The sequence below is a fragment of the Linderina pennispora genome (genome assembly GCF_002104995.1).
Source record: "Linderina pennispora strain ATCC 12442 chromosome Unknown DL89scaffold_2, whole genome shotgun sequence".
Lineage (NCBI taxonomy): Eukaryota > Fungi > Kickxellomycota > Kickxellomycetes > Kickxellales > Kickxellaceae > Linderina > Linderina pennispora.
In genome coordinates this window covers 538,787-563,549 of record NW_024468250.1, presented here as the reverse complement: position 1 = coordinate 563,549, position 24,763 = coordinate 538,787, and the positions used below count along the sequence as shown (strand labels likewise).

The following is a 24,763-nucleotide window of genomic DNA, read 5'->3' as shown; positions in this document are numbered from 1 at the left end:
GTATCAACCATTTTTTATGTCTTTGGCCGGTGCCAAACTCTTGTAAACCCACGAATACGGAAATGTAAAATCTGAGATGCAAAGAAAAGTGTTGAACTCTTCATTTCTCTTTCATTTTTGGTCAGACATATATCCCCAAGAACAGGAGGGCTATGATCGGCGAAAAAAGGACCTCGACCTAGATCGTCTAATAACCCGACCCAGGCGCATCGCCACTCACTCCCTATTATCACATCATATCCCACAACACTCACTTTTTTATTTTATTTCGGATACTAGTTCGATAAGTCAATTCTAAGGCCCTAGTGTGTGGGCATCATGCATGTATCTACCTCGGCTAGTTGGTGGTGAGGGATGGCCTTGCATCATAGATTATCTGCCATATACTTTGTCTGAGGAAATCATCAGCCGTCTCCATACTAGCCTTAGGCAGAGTGCTGATACCACCCTGCCATCGAACAGCGCTCTTGTGGAAAAACTGCAACCCTGGCTGCTGACGAAGTTTGGTATTCACGGGAATTAGACTGTTCATCGACCGCGACAGTTGACACTTCGGAACTATCAATCATTATATTCCTCAGTAACTACGGAAAAATAAGGACTATGAAGATTTGTGACCCTGGCTGGTAGAGAGATGCCACCAGTCGTTCTATATTTATAGGCCCTGTGTTGTTTGAACCGTCGAGTTAGCTTTATGAATGGTGGAGGGAAGCATAGCATGCAGGCTCCATGGATCAGACTTGTCAAAGATACTCACACTCGGTCGAATGTGCGGTTTCCATATTTGGCATCGCTTATTGTCCTACAGCGACCCGCCAGAACTAGACAATGGGAGTCTTTTGCAATTTGGCATTTCTTGTCAGGGCATCATGCAAGGATCTGCGTGTTGTGTGGGGACCAGCGACTTGTCCTGCGGCAGGCCTGAGGAAGAATGTTTATGAATTATGAACGGAATCAACTTTTGAAAAGAGCGCACATCTGCCAAGAAATCGAGGATATGTGAAAAAGGAACTAAGCGGTAGGTGTGGCTATTCTACAGACTAGGGCCATCACATGTTTGCTTCCTATATGTTGGCTCTAGCATAATGTAGATACTGTGTGAGATATGCAACATGAAACAGGTAGATCTGCAGTTCAGAGTAGATGTAATTCAGCAACCATAGCTGCTTAACCTGTTGTGGTCAAGGTGGTTTGAAGTATTTAATACCGCTGATATGGTGCAAATATATCAATCACATCCAAAAACTGCACTTGCAATGCGACACGATGCCTAATTTACCTCGACAGCCTCTTACTTGAACTACTTTCAGGCTCCGCGATTGAAGCGCTGAGTGTTGACTGAGTCTGCCCAATTTGACATGTTCGTGCCCAGTAGCATTGCACGGTAATCAAAACTGCCTTTGGAGCCGCCACTAATATCACTTTCCTCTGGAAGGTTAAGAGGAGCAAGTGAAGCAACTATATCGGGAGTCCAACCGACCCGCCGGTTAGCTCTTTGCTCGAAGTGGTCGGACAGTCTCATCTCCACGAGTGAGCCAATATTCTCCCCTGGTACTGGAATTGTGCCTGAGGAACATGGCCGAAATACCATCGGCGAGTGAGGCGACAGTGGAGACCCGTTAAAGGCAGCATTTCCGCGGTGACACCAGGGAGTCGCCCTCGCAGCTTTCTGGACATTGGGAATGCCTGGATGCTGGTCCATATACTGGCCAAATGAACCCGACTCCAGCATATCTTGGTCAAGGCTGACGGCAGTGCGAAGTGCGGGAACAACAGCTGGAAAACGCACAGGATGTTGTACGTTGTTGCTCTGGCTGCGCTGAAACGTACCCGGACCAAATGGCATGTATCCGGATGATATGAACTGCATGGGCGGAATCTGGGTTTGTGAAAATGGCTGTGCACCTGCTGCAACTAACGGCACCGTTGTCATCTGCGAGCCATACACCGGATACTGCTCGGGTGTATAGCTTGGCAGCATCTGTGAGGTCTGAGGGGTGAGCAAGGCCACTATATGGAACGCTTGAAGACGCAATAGCGAATGCTGAGGAGGTATTGCCGTACTTTTGTTGTGCAGGTAGCCCCGTAGTGTTGCTGTATTGGCTTTCTGGAGCTGGAGCTGGAGCTGGAGGTGAGGGGCATATCGGCGATGCCTGAAGAGCTGGCTCCCTTTCGCAATTTGGCAGTGAAACGTGCTGAAGCGCCGTTAGCTCTCGAGCAGATGCGACAAGACCAGGTTGTGGGAGCATTTCATGAGCTACATGGTGCAGATTCTGAGCATTTTCGAGCTTATCCAGGAGGCGCGCTGTGGGGCTGCTCCTGATAGGCGGAGACAGGGGTACTGGCTGTGGCAATGGGATCATGAGGGCAGATAGCGACTTCCTCATAGCGGAATGCCGCTTGGCAGCATGCTTCTCAGCAAAACGATCCTGAAAGACATCATCTGGTGCCCTGAAACGAACCGGCTCTGGGTATAGTTCGTGAGTAACTCGTTTTCGGTTTTCCAGCATCTCTTCTTCACCGTGCGCGAAATCGCACTTGGCGCCAAACGCACAATCTTTACCCTGCTATTATATTCTTGCATGGCTCAGTCTTGTGCTTGAGAGGGTTGAGTCGTTCGCGCAGTTCAGCCTTGCTGTGAGCGTGTGTGCACTTTATCCCCATAGATACAGGTGCCGCTTTGCTTGAAGTTCTCGCATAGTCTGGTCTTATAGCTGCGGCGGTTGTTGGTACTGTTCCGATATCTGTTTGTCGCAGCCCAAGACGCCTGTCTAGATAAACTAGCTGACAACACCTCCAGGACTGGCTTATCTGGTGACTCTTGCGGATAGATGAACGAACCAGCTGTGCTACGAGAACTATCAGCTTCGGCAACTACCGTAGCTGCCAATATTCCGGCAACACCAACACGCATGCTTCCTATAGCCGATATAAAGGTATAGCTAGTAGCGTGTTGACGCTTTAAACTGATAATGTTCATACACTTGGCTCTACATTTACGCTGGACTATGTCCTGAATATACCTTTCTTCCTCTCCATGGTAAATATACAGAACAGTGGTTGTAGAAGGAATTAAAGAAAAATTAATATACGAAACTATGTGTAGAGCGAAAATATAACGAAATATCAGAGACAGTGAGTAGACAGGAGGCAGGCTGTTCGGGAGGCAGCTTTGTACTGCTGGCTGTGCGATCCAGATTTGCGGTAATACGCCAATGTTTAGGCGATGTTTGATGCAAGAATTATAGTAGATGTGATTTGTGAACGCGAGCTTTCTCGACTCGGCTCCAAATAGGTTCATTCTGGAGGCGCAAATTGCTGAGATGTGAAAACTATTATGAGTGATGAGGAAATAGCGCAATCCAATGTATTGTTGCAAGTGTCGACTGCCTCAAACCATTTGTTCTTGAATTAATGACTGCTGGTATTGAATGCTATGGAAATAGTATCCAAGATATGCCACTACACTTTCATTATGTATTCATTTGAATACCGACAGCTTGTCTTTTATGTAAAACTTGCAAAGAATGAGGATATTCGATATATTGGAAAGCTCTTCATGGCGAAATTCCGGACCAGTCGCCATGGCAATCCATGGTATCACTTGGGCCGAACGCCATCCTCCTCAGCAAATTTCATTTATTCATTCATAAAGTCATAATACTCTCTGAAGGTAACAGCGAAATCTGAATGCGCAATATGGATCATGCACACAGGAATAAAAGTTTATTCACGATAGCCATGACCTGCCAGATGCCACTTCTGACAAGTGATGCGAATCAATAATTGGACCATGACAAGTGCGCCACTGCTAGTTGCTGCTCTCGAAGCAACGTGATCATGATGACCCAAGCAATAGGTGGTTTTACTCTAGGCCATCAATTCCCAGAACACTGAGCAGGCCACGCGCCCCAAGGAACTTAGGACCACCGTCGGTTACAGCCGACATTCTGCCTCATACCAGCTGCAGCAGTGGTACCCCGATACAAATCAGAGGACGCTGATTTAGTTTGAGCATGTTTCTCTGACCAAAACGGGGGTGGGATTGTGAGCTGATACATAGGCTGCATGTTGGGACCGAGGAACCGCTTAGGATCAACAGCGGTCTGGCTAGTATGCTGGTGAAGCGAGTAAGGAGCGCTTGAGTCCTGTGTAACGCTGTGCCCAGATACGGCCGCTAGAATGTACTGAGAAGTATCAAGTTGGCCACCATGACGGACTAGGAGCCGCGAAGTTTGAACACGCAGCAGAAACCTGCGAGCTGCAGGCAGGGGTCCGGTCAGACAGATATCGATTCTCGGGCAAATTGTATGTCGTTCAACCGACACCGGTCTAGGCTGCATTTGCTGGAATCCACGCACTGTCCGGCGACCTTCGGTATCTGTCCTGATGGAATCTCTGCTCATCTGCATCGTGTGCAAACTCGCATTTGTCACCATAGCTGCAAGAGCGCTGGTTGGCAATCCTCACGCACATCACTGTCTTGTACCGAGGACCGTGTATACGCGGACGAAGCTCACTCTCGCCATGGGCATGCCGACAGTTTTCGCCATAGATGCATACTCTGCCCTCCATGAAGATCTGGCAGAGTTCAGTTTTGAATACATTGCTCATGGGAATATTGTGCACCTCACCATCAATTGCCAACCCTGGTGTACCAGCCGACCAGTTGGAGACAGGAAAACGACCACCTTGATATGATACCATCGGATTCGCTACCTGCGTACGCCAGCTTCCTCCGGATTCCAAGTTGGCGCGATCACCGCGCTTTCCTTTCTGTGCAACTACAGCATATTATTTATATTCATGCGAAAACAATGAGTGGCCATGTCAAGCTTACGACCTGAAACAGCCACTGATAAGGACGCAGGATCGACAGGGGAATGAATATACACTACCGTTGGTGCTTGACATGAGTACCAGACTTTGCCTTGCAGAGCTCTTGATGTTGAACTGAAAAGATAGAAAGTCTAGTGCACGCTTTAAATACCAGAGTGAGAAAACAAAATAGCGTCGAAATAAAGCCTCATGAGGGAAGGATGGCATGGCTGGATATGCCTCACTGCAGGTTCTCTGGTCGGCTTTTGTACTCGACGGATGCAGCTAGCATTCTCTCAATGCACAGTACTGGGGTATCAGAGAGCTTATTACAACACAGCATCATCTCATTAAAAGCCTCAGCTTGTACTATTTTGGCCAATGCATTTTACAGAATGGAGGAGGGCATGGCTAGCATACACTGACCACCGTATGTCGCAGGCTTTTAGCTAAAATAAAGTTCCCCGTTGTTTGCTTTTGCAACAGGGGGAACAAGAGTTTATTCTAGTCTGCACTGATCTGCTTGCAGCCTTCGCGTATTTATTAGTATCTGTATATGCAACTTGAATAACTGCAGGTTTTTGGCAATACCCAAGGTCAGCGCAAGCATGTCATCCCATGGATGTATCAGGCTTGCAGCGTTACAGGTCTAGCTGCGGCTGCAGTTTCACATGGTAGTATAGCGCATTACATTCTTCTGCAGACGCAGGAGCAGTGATTTTCATGCACATGCTGTTGATCATATTTGCATGGTATATGTGTAAGCCATATACATTATCAGGAACGCCATCGCTACAGTGTACGTGTAGTCTAGTGATGTGTATGAGGGAGTAGGCTCACAAAGTGAACAAACAAAGTAATGAGAAATGTACACCGTTGTATATATGGAGGTAATCAGAAGGGGATCTAAGAATAAAAGCTGCTCTGGCAGCTTACTGCAGCCACTTCTGCTTGAGCATATCCTTAGCCAGGCTCCTCCGCACCGGATTGATTTCCAGCATGGGCATCAAAAAATCGGCAATCTCCCTCGAGTCCTTCGTTGAGAATCTGTACTCGTCATGCAGCAGGTCGCTGAGCGGGAACGGATGCAACCGCCGGATATGGCGCAGCTCACCTCGCCTGTTAAACAGCTCGTTGGAGTATTTTCCGGACAGCGCAAACTTCTTGGGGAATACGCCTATGGTCTCGATGATCTGCGCAATGTGGTCTTCGTCCTTGGAGTACCGGCCACCCGAGTGCGGCTCGAACAGGTAGTCGCCAGTAAGAAGCTCGAATATTAAGCAGGCGCACGACCACATATCAGCAGTCTCGTCCCACCGTGTCCCGATGATAACCTCGGGGGATCGGTACTGGCGTGTCTGGATGTCCTCCGTGAAATGGATGGTCCTTCCAGGTGGCGTTGCCAAGGTCGGCGATCTTGACCTTGAGGCCGTGGCTACGGCTCGGCGACGACGACGACTTGCCAGCCTGCGACGAAGCTGAGGGGTCAGAACTGCTGGCAAGCGAAATCCCGTTCATGTCCTTCTCGAGCGACTGGGTGAGCTTTGCTGCAGATCCCGAGAGACTGTCCACATCCATCCCAGCCGACTGCTGTGGGGCGGCGTCTCCAGAAGGGCTGGGCGCACGGGAGTTTGCGACGCTGCGGCTGGCTTGCACAAGCGACTCGTCACTGGTCGTCTTGGTGTGCGCCCGGTTGGCCGCGTGCTCGATATTGTCGTTCTGCAGCTCGCGGCGGAATCACCTCCTCGACGTTTTCGATGCACACCAGAACATTCTCGGGCTTGAGATCAGTGTGGATCATGTTGCATTGGCCGTGCAGGTAGGCCAAGCCGGCGATTATCTGGCGCGCAATCTGCTTGACCAATGAAACCGGCAAACCCTCACGCCTGTGGTCGGCGCTATCGTCGTGGGCGCTGTGTGATGACGACGCAGAGCTATGATGGCTGCCGTGCGTGTCTGCCCCCGTGTCCTTCTTGACAGTGCTGAAAGCATCGCGCAGATTACCATAGCGCCGGGCATTGCGCAGCAGCGACAGCAGGTTCTCGCCGAGGACCTCAAACACCATGCACACATGGCGGCCGTTAGGACCCGAGTGCTCAAAGCTGTCGAGCATCTGCGCCACGTAGTTTTCGCCAACATGGTTGCCCTTCGAGTCGACGGCGCGCTGGCACAGCTCCATCTCGTCCTTGGCTGCCTCGGTGTAGTGCGCGGCAGATTTGACAATCTTCAGGGCAACGTGGATGTCCTTCTCGCGATCATAGGCCAGCCATACCGTGGAAAAGTGGCCCCAGCCAAGCTTGCGCACTACCTTGTACCGCTTGTCCTTGAACTGGTCGCCCAGCTTGACTGGGTGGTAGCCGCCCTTGCAGTAGTCCTCGATGTCCTCCTCTTCCACTTCGGGCTCGTCATCGTACGCTGATGATCCCTGGCTGTCGTTGCCCGCGTGGTCTTTTGCCGAGGGCGAGGAGTTGTCTTCGCGAGCTTTGGTCCGGCGATGCAGAAATAGACGCCGATGGGTGTGGGCGGCGGGCTTCAGCGGCTGGAGGCTTCTTGGCGGCTGTCTGCGGGTGCTGGATGCCATTGACTGGCGCGGCCTTGGGCTTCTGCTTGGCCATCGCGCGGCGCTTGGCGTTGAGGATAGCGTCTATTCATGAAATCAGGGAGGGCCAGATCAGTAGAAAAATTTCCGAGGTGATTTGGTTCAAAAAGGAAGCCAAGCCGATCAGTCGTCCCTCTACGGGGCCGTTTCCGCTTAACGGTGCCAGCGAGTGTGCTAATATCAAAACACGACCACACGCCCGCATTATGTGGTTATGAGTTGTAGCTATTGTCAAAGAGACAAAGCAGTCCGAATTTGCGACCTGCTTGTTGGTAATACTTACTGTTCATAGCTCTTTTTGGTGAAGAATTGCCTGGGAATAAAGTCAGCGAACAGACGTAAGAGAAATAGAGACCCGGTCCTTGTTTTGCTTCGCTTCTAAGTGCTCTTACAAAAGAACGAGTCTGGAAAAGAGAGGCGGAGAGGAAAGGAGGTGAAGGAGGTGCGGTAGGAGCTTGCGAGAGAGAAGAAAAAAGAAAAAGAAAAAATTACTAGAGCATAGGCTGGGCTAAGGCGAAAAGGCATACTCTTCACCGATGAAATAGAAAAAAAGTAGTTCCTTTTGCCCACAAAATTGCGTGATTATCTTTGCCCCCGAGATCAAGAAAAAAAAAAAAAAGTCAGTCACGATTCAGCTATGCGTCGAACACCAGTGGTTTCTCCTAACGAGACGGCGATTTTATCGGAATGCTGATGCAGAGGCAGCGCTTAATAGCTGCGTGCTGCCATATGTATTGAGTGCATCGATGACGTTATGCTGCCAGGCATACCACGCCGCAGCCTGTAAAATGCAGTCACACAAGTCGTCCTTCTTGCTTTCGCTGCCAAACATGCGAATCATGCTCAGCGGAAATGTGACGTGGAAGCCGCCTGGCAGGACATGCGCAGCACTCCGCGCGCCTCCTAGCTTCTTAATTTCCTTCGAAAGCATAGGGCTTTGCACCGGCAGGCTATTCTGGTTCGCATGGGTTACCAGTGACTCCAGGATCCAGCTCTGGATCAGGCCGATGGTGCGTTCCTTCTTGATCGCACGGCGGCGCAGCTCGCGTACTTTGCTCAGATGTGAGTTTGTCTCCAGAGCCAGGGTCTCGAGGTCGTGCGTTGCAGTGCGCGTAGATCGGCGCCGCGATTTCTCGCCCAATGCCTGCATGATGAGCGACTGCTGGTCGCTGGTTATTTGCCGCTGCGTGCTCAGCGACTCATCCATGCGCACAATCAGCTGGCTTAGATCGCTGTTAAGCTGGCTCTTTGTCATTTTGGCCTTGGATCGGCGCTTAGCCAGCTTAGTACCGTCTGCAGATTCAGTGAGATCTGAGCCAGATGTGCCGTTCCCGTCAATGAACCCCCAGTGAGCACTAACCAGACTCGGACTGACAGGCTCGACGTGCGCGCCGACATTCCGCAGATTTGCATACAGCAACGCTTCGACAAGATTGTTGACCATAACCGAATTGGTCACCGCCGCCGACCCCTGCGACCGAAACCGCTGGTGCTCGATAATATACGTACATGCCGATGCTGGACGTACCGGCAGCCGCTCCTGGACAAACCTTTGCACAACCTCGGCCAGAATCCACGGCTCAAAGGTTGCCTCTTTCAGCAACTCGTTCCGCCGCCACTCGATCACCTCGCCGCTCTTTGACATGTGGACAAACGCCAAGTTGCGGAACCCAATGTCGATAGAGACGACTTCCTCGGGGATAAATGCGTTGTGCATGCGCTCAGCCTTGCGTGCCTTGCGCTGACACCGCCCGAAATGCCGGCTCAGCGCCAGCTCCTGCGACGCACGAATGAATGCGCTTAGGGATTCGAGCTTGTACGCCCGCCCTGTGCCTTGAGTGAGTCCGCAGCTGCGCATTACGTCGTTGAGCTGGGTGACCTTGAGCTGGTCGAGGTTCTTTTTAATTTCGCGCGCAATTTCCGTCTCGGCCTCATTCTCGAAAACTATTGTGTGTTTGCAGCGTATGCATGGTCTGGTTGGCCGCTGTGGTATCCGCCGCCGCAGTGCCAACTGCCGTCCCACTTTTAATAACAAGCGCATTCCAGGTGTCGGCGAAAAAAATGCTGCAAGCAGAAGCAGAAGAGTGAGGCGTAGATGCCAGGATCGAAGCTGCATAAAAACGGTTTAAATGATCGGGAGGGATCTAGTAATCATGCAGCATTCTCGGTCCACTTCGCTGTCGGACCCTTTGTCAACCAAAGCTGTCTGAGCTCGCGCGATTGTTGCTTCTCCACCGTCACCTTATTTGTAGCAATTTCAACTTCCTTCAACGCGCATTCATAGAAACCCGACTGGAAGGCCTTGCTCGAATGGCACTCAAAGGCGTGTTACGACGACTGGCGACCGCCTACACAGTGGTCCTGGCTATAGTCAACCTTTATTTTTCCAACTACGCACGTCTGCATGCACTGCTCCACCCACGCTCGGACATCCGCTTCAACCTGTACGGCGACCCACAGATCGAAGGCGACGCCAAGCTCAAGCGCGAGCCTACCACGGGCAAATACGACCTTCTATTCAACGACTATTACCTGCGGCACGTCTACAAGTCCACCATCAACGCATTCAACCCGCAGTATGTGATGACCATGGGCGACATATTCTCGTGCCAGTGGGTTAGCCGCGAAGAGTACTACAAGCGACTACACAGGTTCAAGTGGATCTCGTACCAGGAGGACGAGCTGAACAATACAATCCCCAACAGCCATATACATTATACAATGGCGGGGAACCACGACATCGGGTACGGCGAGGAGACAGAGGCATACCACATTGCCCGATACACAAACAACTTTGGCCCGCTCAATCTGGACTTTTATGTCAGCGCAAAAGAGGACAGGCCATTGCACCATGTGGCTATTCTCAATGCAATGAATTTGGACAGATCGCGCAACGACGAGTATCGAGCCGAGGTTTGGGACTTCGTCCACAAGCTGGCGGCTGATCGGCGAGAGAACCCAGAGATTCCGCTACTGCTGTTTTTGCATATTCCGCTCAGCAAGCCCGACGGCGTGTGCATTGACAAGGCCGCAACCAAATACGTTGATGGGTTTGTCAGCTACCAGGACTTTTTGTCACCAGCGACATCAGCTTTCCTGCTGCACTGTCTAAAGCCCACATTCGTCTTCAACGGCCACGACCACCGCGGCTGCGTTGCCGCGCACAGAGTAGCTGAGTCTCCGGCACTTGCGATAGAGCTTATTGGCAGCGGCAGCGTAAAGAATGTCACAGCCATCGACGAGTTCTGCCAGTTGACCCCAGAGGAACTCGGAGCACACCAGGATGTCCTGGACAAGGCGATGGCTGGGACCATGACTGCGGCGATGGAGTTTGATGAGGCCAGCGGACCGTGGTCTGCGATCGAAGTCACGGTCCGGGCCAGCATGGGCGAGCTTGACGGCGTCGCCGGCATTTTCGACCTGACTGTTGACGAGGAGGGGCCAGGCACGGTGGGCATAGCTGCCCAGTCCGATCGTCGCAATGTGGCAGCCCGCGCCAACGGCTTCCGGTACCAGTACCGCGAAGTCGCCCTGGGCAACCACCTGGTCATCCGCATACTGCTCATCACCGACGCGATCAGCGTGCTGGTTCTGTCGGCGCTGTTTGTCATCCTGCGCAACTGAAAACAGACGGTGACGGCATTTTTTTTCGAGAAAGTTTATTTTCGTTGACTCCGTTGAAGGAAACAAAAAAGAGGAGATTGCACATACACTCAAGCGAATGAGAACATGTCCAAACCGAGCATCGAAGAGGGGCAGTATTTAGTTCGAAAGAGCAAACCCTTTTTTCAAAATTTACTTCTTGCTGCGGATCTTGCGGACGTAGAAGTCAAGCTCCTTGCCCTCAAGAATGTAGCCGTCGCAGCGACCCGACTGGCCCGGGCGCGACGAGATGATGGCGTACAGGCGGCCAGAGACGAACTGCTCGTCCAGAGCCTGCTCGACGTTGCCCTTGCGAGCAGCGACGGTGCGCTGAAGGTGGCGCGAGCGCTGCTTGTTGGCAGCAGACTCAGCGGCCTCCTCCTCAGTCAGGCGCTTCTTCTTGCCGAGGATCTGAGCGTAGTGGTTCTCGTACCACTGGCGGAACGGAGTGGCATCGATCTGAACAATGGCGCCCTTGACCAGGGTGTTGGTGCGGACCAGCTCGTTGTTCGACGCGTTGTACACGACAGCGACGACACGGGTCTTGCGGGAGATAGCCTCCGAGCCCCACGAGAAGGTACCGGTATCCAGACGCATGGCACGGAACTTCTTGTTGCCACCGCGGACACGGACCTCGTGAATGCGCTTGGCGCCAAGCTTGGTGTTGGCGGCCTGGCGACCGAGCTCGAACTTTCTCTTCTTGCGGTACTGGGCGCGCTTGGCACCAGTGTGGGAGCGCTTGTGGCGAGAGTCGCGGCTGATACCTAATCACCCAGAGTTCAAATTTCGTCCGGCCATAGTCCATCGGGGAAGCGAAATGCGAGCGTGTCGAACAAAACAGCCGTTTCAAATGCCAGAACGCAGAGCCAGAATGCCATACATGGAAAGGGAGATGGGAATTCAGAAGGAAATTAGTCGTCACGAATTCACAACAAGCCAGCAGTATTGCTCCTCCTCGTTCCGCGGCGCGCCGCAATTTTTTCGCAGGCGCGTATCCGTCGTGGAGCCGTCCGAATAATTTCGCATCGATCCCGAATCCATCCGCCCGGACATATTCCAAATCGTCGCCGTTGTCGCCCATGGATACATACCCATTTTTAGTTTGACAAAAACAGAGGGTTTGGGAGAGAGAACGGACCTCTAGCGCCGTGCGCGCCGTGGGCCACTTGTCGACACACACGATCGCGGTCTGCAAAAATGCCCCCGTGATTGGTGATCTGATCGATCAACACTGGCTGCTGCTGCCTAGATCGGACAAGCAGGAAATAATTTTTTTTACAGAGCGACGCAAGCCGGGCAGCAGGCAATTTGCACATTTTGCCTCTTACCCCGCTGCCTTCGACGCACACACGCACTTTGCACATTCGACAGCACACATAGACACTAGCCATGGGCGAGAAGAGAAGAAAGTCGGCCGACAAGGAGTCGTCGAAGAAGCACAAAAAGTCCAAGAAGCACAGCAGCACCACCGCCAGCACAGAAAAGGCCGTGGACCGCTGCCGCGCCCCGCCGCACGTCCATCCCCGTACCCGGAGCTGATCTCCTCCAGCGGGTTCGTCGAGACCACAGTCAAGCTGACAGGTGACGATCGCGCCCATGTACAGCAGCGACTTCTCGGCAGGCGTGCACGAGACATTGAACAGCATGCTGCTACACTATGTGCCGCAGGTGCGCGGCGTGGTGCTCTCGTACTCGAAGGCGCGGCCGCTCAGCGACACAGGCCCTGCTGTTCAACGACTCGCCGTACAGCCCAGCTGGATGTGGTGGCCAAGCTGCTGCTGTGGCGGCCAATCGGCGGCATGTCGGTCAAGGGCCGCATCAACGTGCAGTCGCCCGACCACATTGGCCTGCTGCTGTGGGATACGTTCAATGCCTCGATCCCGGCGTCATATATCCCCAAGGACAAGTACGAGTGGCGTGCGTTTGACGACGAGGAGATTGCTGCTCGCGCAACCACTGTGGCGACCAAGTCGGAATCGGACGACAGTGAAGAGAGCGAGGACAAGGATGAGAGTGAGGAGACCCCCGAGGAGGAGCAGCCCGAGGAGCCCGCCGCCGCAATGGACTTTGGCGACAGCAAGTTTGGGTCGGGCGAATGGGTGCTCAAGGGCACAAGCCAGAGCATCGGCTGCCAGTGGCCTGCTGGAGTTTGTTATTGTTGATGTCATTCGCGCCAACGAAGTCCTCAGCGTAACTGGAGCGTTGCTTTAGACTTTCTCTTTTCCGTACATCATGAACAAAAAAGCTACCGACAGAAAAAAAAGAGCACATCTACATTCCCCATGTCAGCCGGATGACATGGTCGGTCTTGCGCTGCGTCGACTTGATGAACCCGAGGAACCGCATCTCCTCGACTGCCCGCATGAACCGCGCCTGGATCTCGCTCTGGCCCTCAGACCCCTCCTCGCCCATTGCCGCGTCGCCTTCCTTCTCGACGACCGACGCAAATGCCGTGTACCAGTCGTACATGTTGATCATGCGTCCGCATTCGCGGTGCAGCCGGTACGCAATGCTGGTGTCCTGCATCGACGGCAAGATCCGCTGCTCCGCATCATCCTCGTCTTCGCCCTCGTCGCAGCACTCGCAGTTGATGTAGTACACGGTCTTCCCCAATGCTGCCTGCACTGCCGCACGCGGCTGCGCGCTGAACGTTGTGTCAAGCAGCAACGAGTGTCTGTAGTAGAAGACTTCGTGCAGCGGCACGTCGCGGTACGAGGTAAGGCAGAACTGGAGGAGCTGCTCGAGGATCTGACAGCACTTGTCCAGCGCCCGCAGCATGCTGTCGCTGGACGTGTTGTCGAACAGCAGGAACGGCCGGTTCTCCATGTCGTGCCGTGTGCGGATACGCTTTTGTGCTATTTGTGGTGAATCAGCACCAATCTGCGCGGAATCGTCCATCAGCATCGCTGTTTTCTGGATCCTCCAGCAACTCCCTGATACGCAGCAGCAGCTCGCAGATGGACCTGCCGTCAGACAGACCTGAGCGCTGCAAATCGGCAACATCGTGGCTGTGTGTAATCTCCTCAAGCCTGGCAACCAGCTGGCCCATCTCGGGCGCCTTCATCTTCCTCACCACTGCCGATAGCGTTTTCCAGTGAGTACACTCGTCATACTCTTGCCCAAGACTGTAAAAAGTGCAGCGTACGCACTGGCTTGCGCACTGGCTCCGGCGCCAGCTCCTGGATTGCTTTAATGAACGCAATTCCAAGACTGTAGAACTTTCTGTACTCGACTAGCTCCTCCAGCATCCGCCCAACGACCTGAGGTCTGCAAAAACACGTCATCAGTCAACGCCTTGTGCACAAAGCCCTGGGTCGCTTGACTGCAGTTTCTCCAGGAACCCCTGCGTGGACCGCTGCATGCGCACAAGCTCTGCCTGGTCATGGCTCAGTCTAATCGGCAGCTCGAACGATTCCCCTGTCCGCATCAACCATCGCAGCCAGAATGCTGAGCGGGTGTGCGTAGAAAAAGTCCATTACCGCATACTTCAGCTTCCTTGACAAATGCCGAGATCGAGAAGTTGTACAGCAGGAACTGGTCGAGCAACGATTTGTAAGCCTCCGCGCCGAACGCCAGCACGCATGTTCCCTCGACAAACATTTCCTGTAACCACTGCGTCAATGCACTCTTTCGACCGCTGCAGATTGAACCGCTCGACGTTGAGCATCGAAATGCTTGATTTTGTCAGCGACTGGTGCAGGCTCTCATAGGACGTGGCCAGGCCCAACACGAGCACTATCGGCACCTGCTGACAATATCCGGTGGCGATGCGGATAAAGTCGTCAACCACCAGCGGTGGGAATCCCTCAAAGTCCTGCAGAATCACCTACCATCCGTGTGTCCTCAGAGACTCGTCCTGCCTGCCTCTCCTCGTTCCACCACAGAGCCAGCAAGCCAGCGTCGTAGTTGACTGCCCGTGTGCCCGTCGCAGCCGTGCTTTCCTCCGACTTGCCGCCAGCACTGCTGCCACAGAATACCTGGTCCAGCAGCGCACGCAGCATATTGGGCAGTGTCGTGCAGTACTGCGACTCGAGGAGCACAGCATGATGGCCCGCTGCTTGTAGCCGTGTCCGCAGCATCGCAAACAGCTTGCTGTGGTCGCCGGTGTTGACGCCCGCAAAGGCCACTGCCGTTGCCAGTTCTGTGGTTGGCGGATCAAGCCGGCCCTTCTCGTCCGTCTCGATTTTCTTGTATGCACTGCTGGCGAATGCGCACATTTCGGCAATAGCCACGTTGTTGGCTGCCTCCTCGGTGTCGATTATGAGCTTTTCGAGCGGCGGCCATGTCGCTTCGAATAGCGTCCGCCGGAGCTCCACTGACTCGACGCTTTCGTCGCCCTGCAGCAAAGGCACGAAGCCGCTGTTGTCCGTAATGCGCTTGATGCTCTGCCGCCTGGCTGCGGCCTTCTTTTGTGCGGACGGCTTGATGATAAAGGTGCTCTCTGTCATCGAGTCGAATGCATCGACGGGCTTGTAGCTGTCGCTCATTTTGGAGGTCTGTGAGAGGGTGGAGTCATAAAAGAGCACTGAGGCCAGTAAAAACCTGTAGATCATAAATCTGTGCTCTGGAAGAAATCAATTTCCCTGATTGAAGAATCTTTATGGTTAACAATGTCTATTCTTTTTGCATGCTGAATCTTCGGTGCACGAGGAGCTAGGCTGCGTGGACTTGAATAAGTGATAGGCATGCCTCAGGTTTATAGTTTGAACTGCAGGCTATGGTGAACAGCATGTATAGTTGTCGGGTGTACGTAGGCACTTATTCTCCGTTTTATATATGCACATCGCTTACCACTCATGTAGCTGGCATAAGAATATGACCGAAAAAGATGTGCATATATAGGCAAGATGTTAAACGAAAACAAGTATATTTTAAATAAATACTCTATGGAAAATAGTCGCACGCCATGACCGGCAGACATGCACAATAGAAAGAAGCGGTATGGAACCGCCAACTCTGTGTTGAAGGTCATTCTTTCCCACTCGTCATTCACTCTGTGGTTCCAAATCCTTATGATCTTAGGAACCCATGGATCAAGACCTTTAGGCCACAATGGCCGGCCATACTATTCTGGCGACCGGCGCCACTACTTAGACGGCACCTGCCCTTTCACCTGGCGATTCCTCCTTCCTTCTTTCATACAGCATATTTCATACGTTCAATATACGTCGTGGAAAGGTGCTTGGAGAGTAAACGTGTTCTAGACAGTTGCAGAGCTGTCTATCTAAGTGTATCATACCCGAGACACAACACACTCATATTCAATACCAAATACGCCTGAAAATGATACTGAGAATGTCAGGCGGACAGACTGCGCAGAAGAAAGCGCCGATATCGTGATTGCGAGAGTATAGCAGATGCAAAAGAGGCTGGGATGTGGAAATAAGCAGCACAAGCTCAACCAGTAGTGCAATGTCATTTCCAGCCACAGCTGGTCCCAAAACGCTAGTATGAGGTGTCGCTGGACTGCTTCAATAGTCTTCATCTACAGCGTTGGCTGATGTTGTCAGGGTATTCATTCAGCATGTACAACAGTGGAACGTGAAGTTTACATGTGCAAAAAGCTACTAGTTCCATTAGGCATCATGCGGAACGGCAGCGGGAACAGCAGCGAGTTATCTTTGAGTAATCCCAAAAGCTCATCGCAGTCATCCTTGAGCAGCGCAATGTGCTCAGCAGAGCCATTTCGCTTCGATATCCTTAACTTTCTTTCGCAAACCCATCGGTCTTGGAGTCCATAAAAGCGACCTTGATACAGCGGCCAGATGCGCTACTGTTTCCATTCTTTGCCACAATATCGGTGTTCCACGCAGTCATAGAAACCAGTGCCACCGGCTCGCACGACTTGCGCTCTTCGATGACAAAATGGTACAGTGCATGGGCTGCTGCATGGTCTACCAGCTCCTTCGAGACTGTCTGCGACAGGCTGACCCCCAATGAAGGGTAGCTCGTCGAAAACAGATGTCGATGCGGTGGACAAGCAGTTTCAGCAGCCGCTTTGGGCCCATGTGACCCAACCTCGCCGATTACGTAGCTGCACGAATCGCATCGCAGCTCCATATACGAATTGTGGAACCGCGTCTACTCAGGGAAGAGCAGGGGTTAGTGTGCAAGCAGGGATTGTCACAAGTGCGGAATGTGTGCTGGAGCTCTAGACAGAGTGGGCAGGATCTGACCCTCACCCTGTACTGTTCAGACCAGCGGATCTCGGTAAGCCAGCACATATCCTATCACTGAGAACTGCCGGTGCCTAATGCTATGCACAGCCAGCATGTTTCCCTAAAGGACATGCGTGGCTCGAACAGAGACTGCTCGTTCTGGGATCCCTGTTAAATGTCAGGACTGATATAGACACCATGTGTAAGCACAAGGAGCAGCCGACAGCATAGGCGGAATCCGTGACTAAGCAACAAATATACTTGCCTTCTTGTCGAGCTCGACATTTCGCGTCGGCAATTCCCTAAACAGCGACCCGGGCGCCAGCAAATGGGTATTACCCACCCACACATCAGCCCCCCTTGCTTTCAGCCTCCTGGCAGGCCACCTTGCCGGTGTCCGGCTCGAACAAGTGCAGCAAATCGGGATTGATCCTCAGCTTGTCTTCTTCCGGATGGCACACCCAGCATTCAACCAGCTCGCTCCAGTACGTCGACGGCAGATCGCGCACAACCACATCCCTGGCGCTGTGGGTAAGCTGGCTGCGGCAGCTGCGGCAGCAGATGGCCGTGAATCCGCGCACGGAGTCTGCAGAAATCGGGCCGTCGATTTGGCTCAAAGGAACGGCGCTTTTCAGGTGCTGGAGGTGGTTTGTGGAGCGGCTGATGGGCGCGCGCATGCGCAGCCAGCTGCTACCATTCTTGGCGGGCAGAGTGCTGGTGGTGGCACGTGCAGCGTTGACAGATGCTGGCAGTACAAGCGTGGTTGCTATGTTCAACCGCAATGTGCTGTCGTCGACCAAAAGAATATCGCTCTGGTGGACATGCTGGTCGAGTTTGACATATATGTCAACCAGGCCCAGGTTGTCAAGCACCTCAATATAATATGACGCCGCCATCAATGCAACAAAAAAAAAAAACGAGAAACGACAATGACAGGTAGGATTGGCAGGCATGGGGCCATGGGACCAGCGACCCGGTTTCGGCATATGACACCATCATCCGGAGCAGAACCACAAATAATGGGCGAGGAAAATGCACAGCATGCAGAGCTCGTTAGTAAACATCGGGACTAAAGAGACGGGGGATTAAATAAACTTGCGGTACCATTCCCGGATGCAGCTGCCGCGGTACGAGTCGAACGAGTATTTCTGTGCAGTGCCGTCAGCGCACAGCACCACCACGCTGTTGCGCTCGCTGCCAAAGCCGCAAATGCAGCGCACCTCGCTGGCAATCCGGAAGTGGGCAAACGACCATTCGGACGAAAAGTACTTTGGCAGCACATCCTTCAAGGAACTTCAGGTTCGACTGGCGGTTCCCGGACGAAGCCGCCTGCTGCTGCTGCTGCTGCTGTTGCTGCTGCTGGTCAGCCGTCGCCTCCAGATTGAAAATATGCACAGTGCCCTTGTCTGATGACACACAAAGGCGGGTGTTGTCGGGAGAGAACGCAATGCTGTAGATGTCGGCCCTGTCGACGCCTCGCCGCAGCTCGTGCAGCAGCCGGCCGCTCACAGTGTCGAACACGCGAATCAGAGTGCCCTTCTCGCTGGCGCTGGCCACCATGGAGCCGTCGGCACTGACGGCCAGGGCGCTGATCGCAGTCGCATGGGCGGCGACAATATTGATGTTGGTTGGGTGCACGGTGCCCTGCACGTCCGAGCCCTTGCTGCGGGTCCTGGTCAGGCCCGGCCTGGCGCTGGCGTCAGTCGACAGGTTAATGCACGAGTGCAGGTCGACTATCTGGATGTGGCCCTTCTGGCGGCCAGGGAAGGCCAGCACGCCGTTCTCGCTCCCGCCGCTGATTGCCGCGACGCCGCGGTCGTTGTCGCTGGTCTCGAATGCATGTAGGTGGCGTGGCTTGGCCTCCAGCGAGCACACAATGCACTTGTTGCGCAGCACCACCACGATGCGGTCGCGCTGCAGCTGCACGTTCAGCACGTCGGAGCCGGAACTCGAGCTCGGCGATAATCTTGGAGCTCGCGTCGTCCCACAGCATCACCTTGTTGGGCGGGAACCGCGGGTTCCGCCCGCCGCCCACCAGAGCAAGGTAGTTGGACCGGTACAGCATGGCCACCATGCCAATCCCTCCGTCCTTGAACTCTACAGATAAGGTACGCCTAGTGAATTTACCTTGGGAGTCATTGCCAATTTGCTGCGACGCAGCAGGAAAAGGGTGCGCTTACCTCGCCTCATTTTCTCCTTGTACGGGTCGCTGTTGAATATTCTGAAGCCCGTCTGCGTGCCAATTGCGAAGCACCCGTAGTCCTGGTTGAAATTGGCGTACAGTAGGTCTGGCGCATAGCTGTCCTGGGCTCCCGAGCCCGAGCGAGGAACCGGACGTCCGACATTCATAGCTGGCTAAGTTTTCTTTTAATTGGAACTGGAGCAATAGAAAAGAGAGGGCCTGAGTGCAGCGTGTATTGGCCGTGTAAAAGAACAGAAAAAGGTGAGAAAGTACAGGTAGAAAGGTGAGAGAAAGCGAAAGCATGCACGGCTGCTTCGTGGAAGCACACGTCAGGCACCCCCGCCCAGCCTGATGATTTCAGGCCTCCATTGCGTAAATCTTCCTGATCCCGGCCGGCAGCGCCTTAGTCAGGGTCACTGGGCACAGGCCGGTCTCGTCGACATGCCGGTAGATGCACGGGTAGCAGAACACATACCCGGACGGCGCCATGGCTGGGTTGGTGCGCGGCTTCTGGCAGAGCGGACACAGCGACTGGTCCTCGGGCACGGCCACGCCGTCGGGGTGCGGGCGGAGCGGCATGGGCGGCGGCGGCACCGGCGCCTGCTGCACCTTGCGGTGGAAATCGGACCGGTACCACCACTCGAGGAACCGGTAGAAGAAAATCGACAGCGGCAGCAGCACCTTCAAAAAGTCCAGTCCGCCCGTCAGCATGCGTGCCAGCAGATTGCGGGTATACCGGATCACCGACCCGTTGGCCGGCGCTGCCAGCCCGCTCTTCGCCGGCCCGCGCTCGTCCATGGCCCGGTAGTCGGCAGCCGTCAGCCGCCGCACCTGCAGGCCGAGCAGATGCAGCCACGGCGAGTTGTAGTTTGTGCGGTCGAACATATACGCGACATAGTACAGGGCCGTAGCCATGTGGTAGGCAAAGTTGATATGCGGGATAGAACCTTTTGAACCACCGCTTGGCGACCAGCAGCCGCCGCCGCATGCCCGTGACGTCGTCGGGGATCTCCTCGTCGGCCCCGGCGAATGCTCCGCCCAGCAGCCGCGCTGCCTCGCCGCCGCTGACCTTCTCGTAGTACTGGTCCAGCCGGCTCTTCACCAGCGGCAGCCCCACCAGGAATATCAGCGACCCCCACCGGTCGCCGCATGTCAGGCTGTTGTCGCCACGAATCCTGTGCGAACGCACCCGCTTCAGCCCGTAAAAGTGCTCAGGTGAACGACCCGCCGTAGTTGCGCAGATAGTGCCGCTCCACAAGCAGCATGATGGCTGCATACATCCTCCTCGTGCCAGTTCAGTACCCGGATCAGGTAGCGCGGGTACCGGTGCGCATACACCGACGTGACGTGCTGCAGAGCCGGCTCCAGCAGGTCCGTCATTTTGCGCTGCGCAATTATCTCAAACAGAGACGGCTTGCCCGAGTCGGCGCCGCTCAGCATGTCGCTCATGAACTCCATGACTAAAGACAAATGTGAAGTGGAACTCGTTGAAAAGATAGCGAAAAGCTGAAGCAAAGTGCGAGATAAGTTTCAGGTGGACGGAAATCGCTCGAGACCATTGCTACCACATGCGATTGGATGCCGAGGAAAATGCCCGCAGTGCGCTGGCCGAGCCGATACATTACATGGCCTACACATTCGGCGGGTGCTTGAGCAAAGAATTCAACCAGAAATATCATAGCTACTACGCAGCGTTCATCCCACTCGACCACGGCTACAGGTGGGCCTTCTTGGCCAGGATCTTGCCGAGTGCGCAGTGCTGCTCACGTAGTGAAACGCCATGGACCACGCAGGTCATTATCTGTTCGAACACTGGGTCCCATGGGAGCGACTTGTCCGCCATGGTCTCAAGCTGCTTCTGGATCTTGCCCACATACTCGTGCTGCTTGATCAGAAACACCCTGCGCTTGATGGTGGCCTCGATAAGCAGCTGCTGGTCATACTTCAATGCTCTCGCTTTGCGGTTGAGCCCGTTGATCTCCCGCAGCTGCCGATGTGGTAGGCGCACGGCTTGCCCCAGCATGCTCCTCAGCCTGCTGCCTCAGATCCGCCACGACCGAACCGCACTGGAGCAATGTCGCGCATGACACGCATATTCTCCTGGTACAGGTTCTTCTCTCTGTCCTCCATTGATGCAATGTTGTCCCTCAGCTCCTGCAGCTGCTGAATGATTGCTGCAAATTTTGCCGGCTCTGGCTCGCTGCCGGCTGACTCGCCTGCAGCTACTGATGAGAGCAGTGTTCGCCATCGAGTTGATAGTCGGTTTTTTTTTCAAGATTGATACGGGCCAGAGATAGAGACAGAAATGAGTCCGGGCGGCACTGCGAGAGAGGTGTGCGGGTTTATGTAGCCGTCTCGGAACAACCAGACATCACCGCACGCTGATGGGTATGAACACAGGCTGTCGCTGGATATGTCGACATGCTGATATCAGCTGCCGTTGCCCCATTGTAGTAGCCCTTCTTCCCTCGACTGACGTATGTGCTCATCGCATTTATGCATGAGACTAGGTTCTCAGCCCACGTCATCATGAGTCCCAGGAGACATCCGGGTAGACATTGCTGATTGACTCAGCATGTTGCATCTCAGCATTTGCACCAAGAGACTGCCCTGATACGCGCTGTATTGGGGAATCTTCAAGCGACAGGCGTGGGCTGCAAGCTGAGGATCTCGGCACATTGCTTATCCGCGATTGGCTGGATTGACCGGAGGAAAAATGAGGGAATTTCTTAAAATTGGCAATCCTTGTGTCGCACAGGCATACCTGTGCACTTCTAAAACTGGCGCTGGACATGAGGATGTCCAGATTTGCGCGCAGGAACTCGAGGAAGAGGAATGGGGTCAAAATATTTCATTGCACCGTATGCTGGAAGGCGCTGTGTGGATAGAGAATGGCGGGCTGCAGGCTGCAGGCTGCCACCGGGTCGCGCTGCAGTGACCAGTGCGTTGCCATACGGCCACGCCTGCCTCGGTGGAGTGGAGGGCAGTGCTGCATGGCAGCCTAGGGAACAATGCCAATTGCAAGCAGCAGACCTCGCACTGTCAGCTAAACTCCTCGCTTTTCTACTGGCCGGCAAAAACATCAAGCGTGCAAGGCGTGACTTGCCTTCCCCACCCAGACTATCTGCTGGCTGTAGCGTTAGGCATGGGATTGCCCAAATTCGTTTATTCAGTCCCCGACAGCATCAAAGGGCATGTCCGGCGTGAGTGTGAAAGTGAATGTCTGCTGCCTGGCATTCAAGCTTCCGGCTTCCTCCTTTTATCCTCAGCTATCTGGCACCCCTTTCCCCTCACCTCGTCTCCATTATAAATATCCACTCACGCCTCTCCTCGCTGGTGCTCTGCTTGGTCCTCCTGACAACCACCACTGCAACATCCGTTATTTCTGCTCCTTGCTGCTTTCCCCCCACTTTCGATATCCATCTCGAGGAACACTTTTTTTTTATCCATCTGCACATATGGAGGACGACACCGCCAGTGTGTGCTATATCCGCACGCCAGAGTACACAAACGAGTTTGTCTCGCGGTTTGTAGCCGACGAAGAGGCGCTCCTGCAGCGCAGCACATCGCCTCGGTCAAGCAAGCCCACGGCGCGACACAGCTGTGCAATCCCGCAGTCATTCGACGACAGCATGATTTTTGTGCCGCAGGGCGACTCGCACATCCCGAGCACGATAACGCAGCTGTGCAAGCGCTGCCACAAGTCAAGCGCCGGGCTGGTGGAGCGGCGCGCCAGTACGCGGGCAGGCGTCCTGGCATTGGTGCTGTGCGTGACGTTCCCGCCGCTGTTCTGGCTGCCGCTGGTGTCGAAGCGGTGCAAGGAGGATGGTGTTTGTCTGCTTCAACTGCGGCTGTGTCATGGGCAAGTTGCGGCCGTCGTTCCAGATCGCCAATAAGCGCCAACAGCAGCTGGCCAAGCGCTCGCTGCCTGTGGCGATGCATTCGTAAAGGAGTGGCATATACTGCTCCTCCTTTCTCTTCGTCCCTGGCATGTGGATTGTCGCAGCTAACGGTTATTCTCGTCCTCCCCATGTCTTTTAGATGTCTTGGCGCCTCTGACCATGCCGCTTATTGCTCCCCTTCGTCGCCCTCTTGCTTTGGCACATTTTCCTCCTGGCGCCAGAAAAGCGGACGCCATTCACATGGCGCGGCATATATTAGTCTTTTTGGCTTCAAGCACGACAGCGCCTCCGCCTGAGCAGCAAAAGAAAGCCTTGTAAATTTTAAATTTTTTATTTCTTGGTCCTCATACAATACACAACAGACACTGTTTGTCCAGCCCAGCGTTCAATAGTGGACCGTGGAGGGAGGGGCTGTACCGTCTACCTCCGATGTCCCCGCCCAATCTTGCGCTTGCACTGCGGGCAATAGTGTGTTTTACGCTGGAGGCCTGGCACAACCAGCGGCACCCAGAACAGCGGCCACGCGATGGCAGCTGTGATCAATGCTGCGCCTCCCGCCTTCACGCCAATCGACCGCTTGACGTTTGTCTCGACGACATAGTGGCACCACGGGCACTCGACAGTCGTGACCTCGCGTCCCAGGTTCCCTACCGCCTGGGGACCTGCGGGCACATGGTCGTAGTGGTCCACAGGTCCACTCAGGGACGACAGCGGGGGCAGCCCGGGAATGCGCTCTGGGTCGTGGTAGTCGGGGCGCTGGCCTTTGGGCATTTGCGACGGCAGCGGGTTCAGGTACGACTGGCGGCCCACGGGATGCTGGTCGGAATGGTACGGCTGCTGGGACTGAGCCATGGACTGGTAGCTGTCTTGCGCGTAGGGGTTGGGTCCGGCCGCCGTTGCGACCAGGGAATGGTTCCTGTCAGAATATTGCGGCAGGGAGGTGTCCTGTGCGTAGGGATCCCTGCCTGCCGGTGCATTGCCATACGGCTTGCTGCTGTCGAGCGATGTATCGGCTCCCGAGTCGAGGCGATTGCGGTAGCCGCTGTGGCTGTACTGTGACTGCGCAGGCGGAGATTCGTCATAGTGCAGCTGCCGACTGCCGGCATCGATAAGATTTGCCGTTATCGGTGTGTTCAAGTGCGAGCTCATTTCTTTCTTGGTCAAAAGGGAAGTTTCAGGATGGTGCTGATATGGAAAAGGTTTTTGTTGCAGGGGAAATCTTGTTCGTGTCGAGTTGCCGACGGCTACGCTTAAATAAGGCTGGCCAAGAACGGCAGCTTTACTTGGAGACATGCGCATTGAACTGGCTGAAACATGGCGGATGCCGGTGTCTGGAATTTGTCGACAAACCTGCCTGCGTCATACAAAAGCTGTGGAGTATTTGTCTCCTGACTGCTGATGGAAACAACTGAATCACTGGATCTTGTTTGTTCTTGGCGGTAGCTACCGTCCCCCTGCTGGA

At 54.1% G+C, this 24,763-nt stretch overlaps 16 protein-coding genes across 16 annotated transcripts; 5 read left to right on the top strand and 11 right to left on the bottom strand.

Annotated features, from left to right (window-relative positions):
• The first annotated feature begins 611 nt into the window (after positions 1-611).
• Positions 612-1,044, top strand: DL89DRAFT_84150 (uncharacterized protein). The gene has a single exon (XM_040892145.1). It carries the CDS (start codon positions 699-701, stop codon positions 939-941), a length of 243 nt encoding a protein of 80 aa, XP_040746221.1. The 5' UTR covers positions 612-698; the 3' UTR covers positions 942-1,044.
• A 262-nt stretch (positions 1,045-1,306) lies between these two features.
• Positions 1,307-3,301, bottom strand: DL89DRAFT_255049 (uncharacterized protein; the record flags this gene model as incomplete). Its single annotated transcript, XM_040885312.1, has 4 exons — positions 1,307-1,776; positions 1,831-1,897; positions 1,920-2,564; positions 2,654-3,301. The coding sequence occupies 4 exons, from the start codon at positions 3,299-3,301 to the stop codon at positions 1,307-1,309; spliced, it is 1,830 nt and encodes a 609-aa protein (XP_040746220.1).
• Positions 3,302-4,401: 1,100 nt separating this feature from the next.
• On the bottom strand, positions 4,402-4,605 carry DL89DRAFT_210854 (uncharacterized protein; the record flags this gene model as incomplete). Its single annotated transcript, XM_040884194.1, has 1 exon — positions 4,402-4,605. A coding segment is annotated over one exon (204 nt), but the record flags the coding sequence as incomplete, so codon positions are not given.
• Positions 4,606-5,689: 1,084 nt separating this feature from the next.
• On the bottom strand, positions 5,690-6,896 carry DL89DRAFT_265060 (kinase-like protein). The gene is made up of 3 exons (XM_040886499.1): positions 6,560-6,896; positions 6,241-6,537; positions 5,690-6,185 (listed from the first exon to the last, which is right to left on the bottom strand). Exons 1-3 carry the CDS (start codon positions 6,881-6,883, stop codon positions 5,751-5,753), a joined length of 1,056 nt encoding a protein of 351 aa, XP_040746218.1. The 5' UTR covers positions 6,884-6,896; the 3' UTR covers positions 5,690-5,750.
• A 1,115-nt stretch (positions 6,897-8,011) lies between these two features.
• On the bottom strand, positions 8,012-9,484 carry DL89DRAFT_84118 (uncharacterized protein). The gene has a single exon (XM_040892144.1). The coding sequence runs from the start codon at positions 9,456-9,458 to the stop codon at positions 8,097-8,099; it is 1,362 nt and encodes a 453-aa protein (XP_040746217.1). The 5' UTR covers positions 9,459-9,484; the 3' UTR covers positions 8,012-8,096.
• Positions 9,485-9,658: 174 nt separating this feature from the next.
• DL89DRAFT_265058 (uncharacterized protein) lies at positions 9,659-11,117 on the top strand. The gene has a single exon (XM_040886498.1). The coding sequence runs from the start codon at positions 9,728-9,730 to the stop codon at positions 11,039-11,041; it is 1,314 nt and encodes a 437-aa protein (XP_040746216.1). The 5' UTR covers positions 9,659-9,727; the 3' UTR covers positions 11,042-11,117.
• A 54-nt stretch (positions 11,118-11,171) lies between these two features.
• DL89DRAFT_281573 (ribosomal protein, small subunit) lies at positions 11,172-12,154 on the bottom strand (the record flags this gene model as incomplete). Its single annotated transcript, XM_040889649.1, has 2 exons — positions 11,172-11,823; positions 12,151-12,154. The coding sequence occupies 2 exons, from the start codon at positions 12,152-12,154 to the stop codon at positions 11,213-11,215; spliced, it is 615 nt and encodes a 204-aa protein (XP_040746215.1). The 3' UTR covers positions 11,172-11,212.
• Positions 12,155-12,418: 264 nt separating this feature from the next.
• DL89DRAFT_265056 (uncharacterized protein) lies at positions 12,419-13,315 on the top strand. The gene is made up of 5 exons (XM_040886497.1): positions 12,419-12,584; positions 12,609-12,627; positions 12,664-12,787; positions 12,814-13,158; positions 13,208-13,315. The coding sequence occupies exons 1-5, from the start codon at positions 12,449-12,451 to the stop codon at positions 13,268-13,270; spliced, it is 687 nt and encodes a 228-aa protein (XP_040746214.1). The 5' UTR covers positions 12,419-12,448; the 3' UTR covers positions 13,271-13,315.
• On the bottom strand, positions 13,277-14,155 carry DL89DRAFT_84087 (uncharacterized protein). Its single transcript, XM_040892142.1, has one exon. It carries the CDS (start codon positions 14,060-14,062, stop codon positions 13,331-13,333), a length of 732 nt encoding a protein of 243 aa, XP_040746213.1. The 5' UTR covers positions 14,063-14,155; the 3' UTR covers positions 13,277-13,330.
• A 499-nt stretch (positions 14,156-14,654) lies between these two features.
• On the bottom strand, positions 14,655-15,733 carry DL89DRAFT_84089 (uncharacterized protein). Its single transcript, XM_040892143.1, has one exon. It carries the CDS (start codon positions 15,610-15,612, stop codon positions 14,866-14,868), a length of 747 nt encoding a protein of 248 aa, XP_040746212.1. The 5' UTR covers positions 15,613-15,733; the 3' UTR covers positions 14,655-14,865.
• A 1,490-nt stretch (positions 15,734-17,223) lies between these two features.
• On the bottom strand, positions 17,224-18,438 carry DL89DRAFT_84074 (uncharacterized protein). The gene is made up of 2 exons (XM_040892141.1): positions 17,483-18,438; positions 17,224-17,242 (listed from the first exon to the last, which is right to left on the bottom strand). The coding sequence occupies exon 1, from the start codon at positions 18,201-18,203 to the stop codon at positions 17,568-17,570; it is 636 nt and encodes a 211-aa protein (XP_040746211.1). The 5' UTR covers positions 18,204-18,438; the 3' UTR covers positions 17,224-17,242; positions 17,483-17,567.
• DL89DRAFT_290688 (WD repeat domain phosphoinositide-interacting protein 3-like protein) lies at positions 18,303-19,566 on the bottom strand (the record flags this gene model as incomplete). Its single annotated transcript, XM_040890112.1, has 4 exons — positions 18,303-18,510; positions 18,539-19,171; positions 19,206-19,314; positions 19,398-19,566. The coding sequence occupies 4 exons, from the start codon at positions 19,564-19,566 to the stop codon at positions 18,303-18,305; spliced, it is 1,119 nt and encodes a 372-aa protein (XP_040746210.1).
• A 190-nt stretch (positions 19,567-19,756) lies between these two features.
• On the bottom strand, positions 19,757-20,857 carry DL89DRAFT_273998 (uncharacterized protein; the record flags this gene model as incomplete). Its single annotated transcript, XM_040889129.1, is given in 3 exon segments — positions 19,757-20,449; positions 20,469-20,609; positions 20,678-20,857. The coding sequence occupies 3 exon segments, from the start codon at positions 20,855-20,857 to the stop codon at positions 19,757-19,759; spliced, it is 1,014 nt and encodes a 337-aa protein (XP_040746209.1).
• A 67-nt stretch (positions 20,858-20,924) lies between these two features.
• DL89DRAFT_84039 (uncharacterized protein) lies at positions 20,925-21,671 on the top strand. The gene has a single exon (XM_040892140.1). It carries the CDS (start codon positions 20,968-20,970, stop codon positions 21,484-21,486), a length of 519 nt encoding a protein of 172 aa, XP_040746208.1. The 5' UTR covers positions 20,925-20,967; the 3' UTR covers positions 21,487-21,671.
• A 1,186-nt stretch (positions 21,672-22,857) lies between these two features.
• DL89DRAFT_290686 (uncharacterized protein) lies at positions 22,858-23,347 on the top strand (the record flags this gene model as incomplete). Its single annotated transcript, XM_040890111.1, has 2 exons — positions 22,858-23,229; positions 23,267-23,347. 2 exons carry the CDS (start codon positions 22,858-22,860, stop codon positions 23,345-23,347), a joined length of 453 nt encoding a protein of 150 aa, XP_040746207.1.
• Positions 23,348-23,622: 275 nt separating this feature from the next.
• Positions 23,623-24,542, bottom strand: DL89DRAFT_265054 (uncharacterized protein). The gene has a single exon (XM_040886496.1). It carries the CDS (start codon positions 24,448-24,450, stop codon positions 23,722-23,724), a length of 729 nt encoding a protein of 242 aa, XP_040746206.1. The 5' UTR covers positions 24,451-24,542; the 3' UTR covers positions 23,623-23,721.
• Positions 24,543-24,763: the final 221 nt, after the last annotated feature.